We start from the raw sequence: 12,389 nt of genomic DNA, 5'->3' as shown, positions 1-12,389 counted from the left end.
ATGCTGACGAGTATCTTAATAGACCTGGTATTATCCACACCGCTCATGAGAAATTCTAAATCATCCTACAATTTCCCCACAGAAAATGGCAAATAACTCTTGCAGTTGATATAACATTTTAACGTAACAAATCTAATATACCTGCTCCTCCGCGCGTTGTTTCCGAATCACTTGTGTGTACTACCATTAATACTCTGCTAAAGTTATATGAGATTTGAAATCGCAACCCAGAAGACCACATTCCGCACTGTTAAAATATAAATCCTGAAAACGGAACTATTTAAATAGTATCAGCGTTTAGCTTCTGTCTGCTTGTCAGTGTTCAATTCGTACCCACCTGATGCTGTACTTAAGACTGACCAATAGTAGTGCAGCTTCTCTTCAAGGAGGGGCACTTGGACAATGAAATTTGTACGCACTAGACGTAGGTCATCTGTGGTATGAGAGTGGGAAGTCTCGGCGGTCAGAGAAGTTGGAGCAGTTGTCTTCCTTTATCACTCGCCGGCACGCGCTTACAGTCATGGTTCCAACACATTGTTTCCTTCTCGCCGTGATCTTTGGTTCTAGCATTGCAGACACGGAACAAACGCGCTACCGTCATCAACATCTTCTAAGAGCATGGATGACTTTGTCTGATCTCTCTCCAGAATCCCTTAGGAGTAACTGCCCAGGGTGTGGGGCTAGACGAGTTTTCCAGGAATCAAATATGGAAAAATATGAAATTACGGCTCTAAGAATAGAGATAATCAAACAACAGATTTTAAAAAAACTGAGACTCAAAGAACCGCCTTCTGTATCAATGCCACTGTCTACACTACCAAAACCATTGTCCAATGGAACCGTTTTACACAAGTCTAATAAGTTGGAGTCTGACGCGGATATGGACGATTTCTACGGGACGACAGATCAAGTCATCCTATTCCCTCAAGAAGGTAAGTGGAATATAATAATATAAAGCAACAATAACAATGCATGTAGATGTGAAATAAGTAATTACGTGATTAGTTCGCAAATGCAACGGTATACCTACTCGCCTCTGTGTAAAGGAATTATAGAGTTTAACTCCATAATTACCCAGCAAAACGTATTTTAACTAATTGCATTTGTTATAGTGAGCGTGAATTGCGAAAATTTCAAAGAGTAGTTAAGGAAAATTACGAGAGAAAAGCATCTGCTTCCTCCATATTTTTCTCCGATTTACACATCGAGACTCAGGGGCGTTGTCTTTCATTTTATCACCTGATAATATCACAACCCATTAACGTGCAATGAATGTTCTAAGTAAATAATATGAGTTTCAAGAAATTGTGGATTATGGAAATAAAAATTTTTGACGATAAAATTATTAATCAGTATTGACTTTAATGAAATTCCAAGTAGTCCGAATGGAGATTTTCATATGTACATATGGTGACGGTAAACACGACTATGAACTTTAAACTCGATCAAATTTTTTTAAAAGAATGCGAACAGTTTGGAAAGGTAAATTGGAATACATTCGTAGAGAATTATTAATAGATTACATTGCTATTGAAAATCCTAATTCATAAAATTGTATTTCCCTCTTGGCAATCAACTTCACATACAAATCAACTACATTTTATAATAAATTTACGACATTGCTGAGTAAGAGGGCTTCTATTATATGCACCCCAACGAGTCCCGGTACGTCTTCATTTCTTTAACTCCTCAAAACGCAGTGATTGGTTCATGAATCCTTATAGTAGAATTCCAATTAATTTTTTACACTTTACTATCATGGCAGTTATTACGTAACCTTCGTAATATGTAAACAAACTGCCGCATTTCATCGATTGTAAGACGCACCCTTGATTTATCAATTGCTTTTCAGCTAAAAAAAATACGCAATATCGATTCTTAGAAGCCATCAATCACAAGACGCGCCCCGATTTCTGGAGAAAACGGAAATGAGACTGAGATCGGCGAAATCGATGGGCTCAGAGGTTCGACCTGACGCGTTTTCCTTATAGTAAAAAATTGCGTAGGCTTACGAACTAAAAAATATATCAATTTTGGGTACTTGTGGGTTATCGGGACACATCGCTTTAAATATAGGTTAGGTTAGTTTAGGTTAGGTTAGTTTAGGTTAGGTTAGGTTAGTTTAGGTTAGGTTAGGTTAGTTTAGGTTAGGTTAGGTTAATGTGTGTGGGTAAGTGACACATACTTGAAAGTTATTATATTTTATTTTAATAAATGACAACTAACCTAACCTAACCTAAACTAACCTAACCTATATTTAAAGCGATGTGTCCCGATAACCCACAAGTACCCAATTTTGTAAATGCGTCAACGCGAAAATTATTTAAGCCGACGAGTTGAAGTCAGTCTATCAGCAGTTTATTCAAGACGATAGGCCTGCTGATGTAACTAATGTCCAAGATGAAGGAAATTGATTATGAGGTGCCGACTAAGTTACCATAACCGACTAACGTATGTCCAAACCACAATGTGCAGTCGTCATAGGTGTTCTTCTTATTGTTCTTTCCTTGTCTTTATTAAGCATTTTATGATTTTGCAACTCCGACATTGGACATTGCGCTCCGCAAGGATCATTCCTGCCCAAGACAAACATAAATAGCATGAAAAATTCCCAAAAAAACGAGCCGGGGATCTTGACCAACTGAGCGATTATCAGCTCCCCCCAAGAAGGATTTTGCTTTACAGATTTGGGGGAAAATTAAGTAACAGTGAAACTGATCCAGTTTTGAGACGCTAATAATACGCTTAGCTAAAGAAATTCCCGTCTTTTATGTAACCCGAAGGTACCAGGATCTGTGCTGAGCCACATGAATACAATCCACATCCCTTAACCCTATTTATCTAATACCCATGTTAATATTAACCTCCCATCTGCGCCTAGATCTTCCGAGTGGCCTCACAGATACAAATATTCTCCTCACCATCCTCGGTCTGCGTTGTTTCTTCGATGTGAGAGACGACGTTTCAAATCAAAAGTTACAAAATATAGTTTCTTATTTTTAATCTTTAGGTTTTCCTTATTTCGAGTACATTATTTAAATAATGCATTGTAAGTTCAGACCACGCCACGGTGGTCTAGCGGTTAGAACGCTGGCCTTGTAATCCTGGGGTCTCGGGTTCGATTCCGGGCGGTGCCCGAATTTATAACTTGTGTTGGGCAAGGCCGTGGTCTAGGCCACACGGAGTTTCCCTCCGGAGGCTTCCCCGGTTTCTCCATTCACACACAGAAGAAGGCAATGGCAAACCACTTCTGGATCATCTGCCAAGAACGTATATGAACAGGTCCCAGTCCGAGAAAAGGATGGAAGGATCCTGTTCATATGGACCTGTCGTCAGACAGAACACTAATAATTAAAAAAGTTCAGACCAGTCTTAAGAAGCACAGAAAATAATTTTAAGCTGATTTGCATGTACAGGTTTCATACCGAAAAGTGAGCAAAATGTATTGAAGATAGAAACATGTTTATAAATTATAAGAATGTGATAAGTGAGGATGGTACAAACTTTGCAGAGACTTCAGGCCAGAAAAGTAAACAGTTAACAACATGTGATATTACACAACTCGCCGTACCACCGCCATGACCTTTTGGAAGAGGGGTGCATTGGAAATAACACAGTTTCAACAAACATTCTGTTCACTATCATGCATAAAGATGATTTGCTGCCTGAATGATCAGGATGATCGCCCTGGTCATGAAGATATGAAGTATCTCTGAACCATCGGTAAATTTCTGCAACAACCCGGAAGACAGCAATCCTCAAACCATTTTCTAGTTTAAACATAGAAAATATTATTATCACTATTAATATTCGTATTAATAATGATAATGCACCAAACATCTCCACATTTAATTACGAATTATGTCACAAGAATATTTATACACACATTAAATGAATGAAATCTAAACCAATACATACATCAGCATCGGGATTTGGTAAAATAACGAGTCGAATGTATTTGTTTAAAATGACCTCCGTTAAATTCGTGGCGCAGTTGGCAGCAATGAGCATCTGACTGTCAGGCGATCACCAAAAGTACTGATCTGTATACATATATTTCGGACATTCTGTATGTATTTATTTACTTTTTATCACAAAGACCCCGTGACCTTGAAACCTTAATTTGTGAGCAAAAATACGTAGTTACATCACACCTTATCAGCTCACATTCACTACCAGATACAACTGACTTAGAAAAACAGTGTTAGTCACTACTCGATGTTTAACACGAGATTTCATCGTTAAACAAACGGGCAGTAACACGTGCTTATTGGGTCGTCCTTGCACTCTGTTATGCAGTTGCATATTATCAAGATGAGATTTGATAACTACAGTCAGAACCAGAAAATCCCTGCGAAAATTCTTTTTATATCTTAGAAATTATCACAAATTAAACCGTCTGTTTTGACAGTCTGAACCCGGGAGGAAGGCCGATGTGTGGAGATCACGGCTGGCCTGCAATCTGATTTCAATGGGTAAAAATTTCATTATCGGAAATAAATTCTTTACGAACAATCGTGGCACGAATTCATAACTAATTCCATGGCTCCTTCAACCTACATCCAATATGAGTGTTCATATTTAAACTGTTGGTTTTACTACTATTTATGTAAATAAGACGAGAAAAGTTTCAATGAGACTAAACTACATTGAATTATGTCCCTTACACTGTGTAAAATACTTAAATTCTCGCGATTTCTATGTCTCTATTTTAATAACTCTGGTACTAAAAATATTAAAGCGACTGAAACTAATCTGTAATTCGGTAATAGATAAGTCAGTCCTAACACTCGATTTTTCTATCAATGCTGAGTAATACAAGTCGGAGAAACCCCGTTTACTCAATGAGGCAAGTTTTGGTTATTATTAATTCAATTTACTGTGACGAGCGAACATAAAATATCTGTCATAATTAACAGAAAATAAAATAAGTAATATAAATGGAAGATTTTTGTACGCAGTTCGGACTATTTTGTTGTAATTTGTAATAAAGGTTGGAAATCGCTTTTAAAATTCAATTTTGTTCTCGTCGGAATCCGTAGAATCCCAAATGAAAACTGATTCAGCCAGTATTTAAGCAATGATGGTACTTGTGATCACTCAACGTGTACTATATACTTTGAACCTATTTTTACATAACCCTGAGAAATGCCTGATGCAATGTAAAAGTTTTATTCGATAAGCAACTATCCTTCATCGCTGCCATTTAAGTGGAAGGGCATCGGAGAATGTTTTATTACTGATATCAGCGTACTAATTGGACAACGATGTTGAAAGGCGAATCGAGGGGGACGGGCAGAATCTAAAGAACAAATATTAAGTCATTGACATATTTTATTTTAAATACGAGTGCAAGGAGGTTTGTGTTTGAATAAACAATTAATGTAATAAATATCTAACTACAAATATAAGGAGCAGAGTCCTTAGGCTGTCTTCCGGGTTGTAGCGCCGTGTAGTCTGGTAGAAGCTTATCAGAGGTCCTTGATACCTCCATCACCAGGGCGACTGGTGATGGAGGCAGCCACCTCATTTCGCTGTACGCTGTATGACGTCTGAAGACACACGGAGTTATACACAGGCCATGTTCATTAATTCGGAATGTTTCCACGGCCGCCTTATTTCTATTACTGTCAAAGGAGATCAAAAGCGCATAACTAGGATCAGTAAGGACTAATTTGCATATGGATTCATGCAATTATAATGTCTGAATCTGGGAGACAGAACGCAGACACACGACGGTGCATTCGCAAGATAATGATATTACGCTGAAGAATATGTCCGGAGATAGGGATTAGCTCTATCTAGTGGGCCCAACTGTGTAGGAACCTAAAGACGGAGATAGAGTCCCATCTCCGAAACGTCGTTTTACGTTTTATATGGTCCGGAGATAGGGATTAGCTCTATCTGGTGGGCCCAACTGTGTAGGAACCTGAAGACGGAGATAGAGTCCCATCTCCGAAACGTCGTTTTACGTTTTATATGGTCCGGAGATAGGGATTAGCTCTATCTGGTGGGCCCAACTGTGTAGGAACCTGAAGACGGAGATAGAGTCCCATCTCCGAAACGTCGTTTTACGTTTTATATGGTCCGGAGATAGGGATTAGCTCTATCTAGTGGGCCCAACTGTGTAGGAACCTGAAGACGGAGATAGAGTCCCATCTCCGAAACGTCGTTTTACGTTTTATATGGTCCGGAGATAGGGATTAGCTCTATCTAGTGGGCCCAACTGTGTAGGAACCTGAAGACGGAGATAGAGTCCCATCTCCGAAACGTCGTTTTACGTTTTATATGGTCCGGAGATAGGGATTAGCTCTATCTAGTGGGCCCAACTGTGTAGGAACCTGAAGACGGAGATAGAGTCCCATCTCCGAAACGTCGTTTTACGTTTTATATTTACTAGACGATGGATAATATCCAAGGAAATTTTTATTTAAATGTCGTCAGAAATTGTTAAAGTATTAATTTTCAGATATACCAACAGACCGGGTACACACAATCCGAAACTGACGGGAGAAATCCAACAAGTGGCAGCTTTCAACTTATTCTATAAATGCATAATTGCGATGTTTATCAGTTAGTAGTATGTTCAGAGGCGCGTCAACAACAGCCTTGTTCGCGAAGATAGTTTCGGTGGTACACACCGGTTCCTTACTCAGGTATAACTTTTATTTCAAGCTATTTTTATGAAATTTCATCGGGCCATGACTAATTTATTTTTTATGTTCGTGAGTCGTTATAGAAATCATCATCATCATCATCATCATCATCAGTGAGGCTCTAAAGTTATCTCTATGGAAAATCAAATTTGCGTGAGATTTAAGTTTGTCACGGCGGTAAAAATGTCTATGTCGGTCTTTTGTGTCGTGACACGATGTGGACTTGTACGCAGGCATCAGCGGTTCGGAGGAACATTCTATTAGCATCTGAGCCCTGAAACTCTGGTACCTACTTCTAAGTATCCACGGTGTCGCAGCCCATAATACCAAGATCAATTAAACTAAAGCTGTTTGTTGAAAATACTATTTTATTGTACTTTTCAGATTTTTTTAATGAGCTGTTCCCAGCAGCTGGTGTAAGTTTATTTACTTTTATATAGAGAACTTCAATATATTTCACGACTTATACAATTTATTTCTCAGTCAATTTTCTCAAATATGATTTTACCACATTCCAAAAACCAAAACTCAGTATTTTACAGGCCCGCAGTTTATAAAGGCCAAATCACATATTTCCCAAACCCTATTTTAGCTGAAAATTTTAGCATAGTTCTATAGAAATGACAACTTTTTAGCTACTCTGTGTCTCATACATTTAAATGTGCACATGTACAGTACGATACATAATGTTCCCGTCAGGATTTCAATTTCAATTTCGGACGCAAATCGACAAAACATGGCAAAAGTATGAGGTCACATTACAACACGCTGATATTTCACAAAAATTTTAATTCTTCGCATTCATCTAAACTCGACAAAATAATAGTTGGATTTGTTCTAATAATGATGCTAGCTGGAATTGGACATTAGTCGATTATAATTAGAATATTCACTTCTATAATTCAGACACTTCATCTCAAATAATGACGAATCACTGTTTCCTTGGCGCAAAGTAGCATTAGTGAATACTAATTATTGCAAATAGGTTCATTATGTCTGATAACGCTGTGGAATAAATGTGACAGCGTGTGCTGAATGCATTTAACATCGCAGAATTAAATACTCGTCTCTAAGCAAAAAATTCAACTACGATAGTAAATTCGCACGATCAACATGAATTCTTGAGAAATAAATTGCTGAACACGTTTAAAATATGAAGGCATTTACTTCTAATTTAGATATCACGAGAAACTGATAAAAATTCTTCCGGATTATTTTGATTCATTCTAAAGTATGTTTTATTACACTCTGACTGGAGCCTGTCCCCTATATCTCAATTCGTTGGGGGAGTTGGTATTAATCTGTGATGCATAAATAGGAAATCATCACAGTAATTTTTTTTGTAGTGTTCTGTCTGACGACAGGTCCATATATTATGAACAGGATCCTTCCAACCTCTTCAGGTTGTCAGGGACCTGCTCATACATTCATACATTCTTGGCAGAATTGATCAGAAGTAGTTTGCCATTGCCTTCTTCTGTGTGTGAGTGGAGTAATTGTTGGGATGCCACGGAGAAACCGGGGAAGCCCCCGGAGGAAAACTCCGTGATGCCTAGACCACGGCCTTGCCCAACACAGGTTATAAATTTGAGCACCGCCGGGAATTGAACCCGGGACCCCAGGCTTACAAGGCTAGTGTTCTGACCGCTAGACCACCGTGGCCAATCACAGTAATAAAGGATAATAATTATTAATATCTTCCTACAAGATATTTTTGTGCTCATACCATTTTAAATGTGCAATAGATGAAAATAATTCAAAACTGCAATAATAATACTTGTTAGTCTTACTACAAAATAAACATTTAGTAATAAGACTTCAATATCTCACCGCGGTGTGTCCGAAGACAGGGTTCTGGGTTGTTTCGGGGTGTAGTTTGGTGGAAGTTTACCAACGTTTAAGAGGCTCCAACATCAGGACTTCTGGAACGTCAGTAAACTTCTGTCAGTCTACATGGCGCAACAACCCAGAAGACAGCCAGCCATCTTTAAACAAGTTGTGTTGGCTGGAAGTCTACGTTAATTGTTCATCAAAATCACACGTAACAGAAATGTTTCAGTATAAGACTGTGAGCTACAAATACTCAATCAGATTAGGTAAGACATAACGTCATATTAAATCCCTTAATGCAGGAAATATCTTAATTAGACCGAAAATTAATTAGACTTCTATCATTTAATCCGACAGTCTCAATCTAATGTTAACTATTGTAAACGTGCCCTTGACGTCCAAAAAATTGCCTTCTCGCTGCTTATACGAGGTGCGATCGGAAAGTTTCAAGACTGCGCCTATAAAAACCCGTACACTTATCTCAGGTATTAAATTCATTTATCACCCTCGAAGTAGTTCCCCTGGGAGTGAACACAACGATCCCAGCGCCGCTGCCAAGCCTGGAAGCATCCCTGGAAATCTTTCTTTGTCAGCCTGTCAAGCACCATCTGCGATTCTGCCTGAATCTCTTCTATCGTCTCAAATCCCCTTCCCTTTAGCTGAATTTTCATTTTTGGGAAGAGGAAGAAGTTACACGGAGCTTAGAAAGGAAGTTGGGGTCGGTTCTTGCAAGATCTTTGAGCTCCTGACAAACGAGAAGTCGATTCTGCTTCTGGTCCTCAGACAGGATGCGTCGCATGTGGAGTTCTTCCTTTAGAATCAGCTGACAGGTCCCATAGCCTATCCCAACAATGTCGCACAAGTCGTTGATGGTACGACGTCGATCTTCGTGAATGGCCTGCCGAATCTTTGTAACATTTTCGGGCGTTGTGCTCGAAGATGGTCGTCCAGAACGCTCGTCATCATCGACAGAGGTTCGGTCATTTTTAAAACGTGAATGCCACATAAAAGTTTGTGCACGACCCATTGAGGACTCCCCAAATGCTTGCTTTAGCATTTCATAGGTTTCCGTAGCCGTTTTGGCAAAAGATTCAGGCAGAATCGCAGATGGTGCTTGACAGGCTAACAAAGAAAGATTTCCAGGGATGCTTCCAGGCTTGGCAGCGGCGCTGGGATCGTTGTGTTCACTCCCAGGGGAACTACTTCGAGGGTGATGGATGAATTTAATACCTTAGATAAGTGTACGGGTTTTTATACGCGCAGTCTTGAAACTTTCCGATCGCACCTCGTATGCATGATCAAGTTTTCTGTTCGATGAACTGACTGTACAAATGACTCGTCAGGTTCAAACATCCTTGTAACCTTCCTGGAAATTCGTTCTTGTAAACAAGCTGAATTTAAAATTGTGTTTAGGTCATTTCAGAATACTGAATCATGTAATAAAGTTCACGTACCCGTGGCAGTTAAGCTGTTTCATTCTAAATCAACTTAATACAACAAAAAAATACAAAGTACAAAGTTTTGTTTATTGGACTTGGTACATTTCTCATCAGAGCGCAAACTGTTTATAACCATGTACATATGTGTGTATGCTTGTATATATGGTCTTTACTATAATTATACTAATATGTGATTGTATATAGCGTGCGGGATCTTTTCAACACATGTGCATGACGTAATTTTATAGAACACGATGTTAATGAAGGCATCATAGCCAAGTGTTCTTGATATCAGTACCAGTACCCTCATGGACCTTCATTTTCCTTTACTTTTCCTGGGGTGTGTAATTTACTGCGTGTTCCTACAACAAATATCACGGGAAGATATTTGGGATAACTACTTATTAAATGTGCCGTCAAAACTCCTTCCATTTCACCATTATTCATGAAACTTTGTACGAACGCACAGCAAATTGACATAACGCCTGTCCGTCCGTCCTTCCGAAATTACTTTATTCCAAATAAACCTTGCCATGAACTTACAACAAGAATCTAAATTACAATTTATTGAAAATACAACATGTTTCGACCTTTAGAAGATCATCTTCAGGAGCGAAATCCACTTACTTAAATGCAAGCAATTTATAGGTTGGTTAAAATAAATGTCGATTTACCGCTTGCAAATTTAGACAGTACTGCCACTTCTATCCCAGAATAACTAAATTCATATAAGCATTGTTTTATTATTAGTGAAATGCCTTGATATGGTGTCTATACTATAATACATTAACAAAGTCGCTTATGCTCAAGACGTTACAATGCCCACCCTGTCATTGAAAAAATTCTTGATAGTTTAGATGAACAGGTTTAAACTTACCTAAGTTCATTTTGTAGACTGTAAAGATGAAGTAAGACGTTTTGAAGTGTAATCTGAGTAATATCTAGCACATACATCACTTTTATAACACGCCACAATCCATCGTTTAATTTTGGTGTTGTGTACGTTTTAAAACAAACGGTGGTATACACACGCAGAATTTGTGTCATGTAGGTATAATGATCGTCACAGACACGTGAAGTCAACGATGTTTTAAGTTCATCTACTTCACAGATATTTTCGGGATATTGTATAAAAATAAACCTGATTTCAAAACAAAAAGTGTTTATATAGGTTATGTTGTATCAGATCAGACAGCATTTGGGTAGTTGAACTGATAATCTGTGGTCAGCTTCTAGATGCTTGTTATTAAAATAAAAATATCTGTTTTTAAACTAATTCGCGTTCAGCGATAAACAACAACATTGCATGTTAACATGCAAACATTATCAAAATACACAGAACAGAAATAACACAATGAAACAAAAGACAGTCTCTTGTTCATGGCCCACCATATTCTTACTTATGTTCTTTACACATCTTGAAGCACATGTGGAAGGTACATGTGAACGTGGCGTGACCTTCCATTGTATGCATGAATCAACTCGAGAAAGGATGATCCGATTTTAACACTGGAAGTTTCAAAGTTGCATACACTGATTTCTTTGGCTTAATTTGATTAATATAAAATAACTATCACGAATGAGGTCTTGTTCTGTTAAACCTTCACCACAGTATTAATTAATTAAAACTGATTATCGTGGTAAAAATAGACGCATACGTAATTCTTGTCTTCAGGTTTTAGCGGCTGGAGGTCAATGTATGATGTTAAAGCCTTACACGTTTGCACTCAAATGAGTCTCAGCTGGAGTACAGGTGAATTGCCTTACCTTAGAACTAATTACTAATCGGGATATTTCCTATTTATTTATTCTTGGTTCTAAGGGTTAAGAATTATAATGAAAATCCTATAAAACTTGTTCGAAGGCATTTTGATATTTTATTATATATATATATATTTCTTTTTTTTAATTTTCTGAAAGACTGATGAGTTGTCCTTGAAAAACCGACATCTTACTCACCAGAAAAAAAGTGGCATTTGGTTTCGAAAGCATTATGGTAACTGAATGTATTTGGCCAATACCACAGACATGGACGCTGTCCCCGAATTTACGTTAAATATATCAAGATTTCAAAGGATATAACTTAAAAAGCACTCGCCTATAAACATCGCACAGTGAAATTCGATGTGGACCTTGAAGATAAAATTACTCTTCTTCAAATCTTGATACTACGAAGAGATGGACAGACAACTTCACGATCCACATTTCTTTAGGCGATATAAACTGTTCGCGTTGTCTATATTGAAGAGATTAGGCGGACTAGGGGGGGGGGGCAATCTAAGAAAGTTGACGAAAAACAATCCCAGCATCCCAGCTACCATGCTTTTCCAAAAAGTTTCCACTGTCTTACGAGGTGCGATCGGAAAGTTTCAAGACTGTGTCAATAGCGGGCGAACCGGATGTAGTACGAGCTTCTGACTTTAGGGGGTGCGGCCTACATTCATAGTGAATCAGTGTGCCAGCC

General features: G+C 38.3%; 1 protein-coding gene across 1 annotated transcript in view; it reads left to right on the top strand.

Moving 5' to 3' along the window:
- Positions 1 to 362: 362 nt before the first annotated feature.
- Positions 363 to 12,389, top strand: part of daw (activin beta chain dawdle) — a 21,817-nt gene continuing 9,790 nt past the window's right edge. The window contains exon 1 of the mRNA XM_022081840.2: positions 363 to 932. Coding sequence (XP_021937532.2) covers positions 521 to 932 — 412 coding nt within the window. The 5' untranslated portion in view covers positions 363 to 520. The remainder of the gene's footprint in view (positions 933 to 12,389) is intronic.

Source organism: Zootermopsis nevadensis, unplaced genomic scaffold (assembly GCF_977971745.1).
Source record: "Zootermopsis nevadensis isolate Lab colony 2312 unplaced genomic scaffold, Znev_1.0 Znev_ptg000025l, whole genome shotgun sequence".
Taxonomy (NCBI): Eukaryota; Metazoa; Arthropoda; class Insecta; order Blattodea; family Termopsidae; genus Zootermopsis; species Zootermopsis nevadensis.
This window is presented reverse-complemented; position numbering and strand designations above follow the sequence as displayed.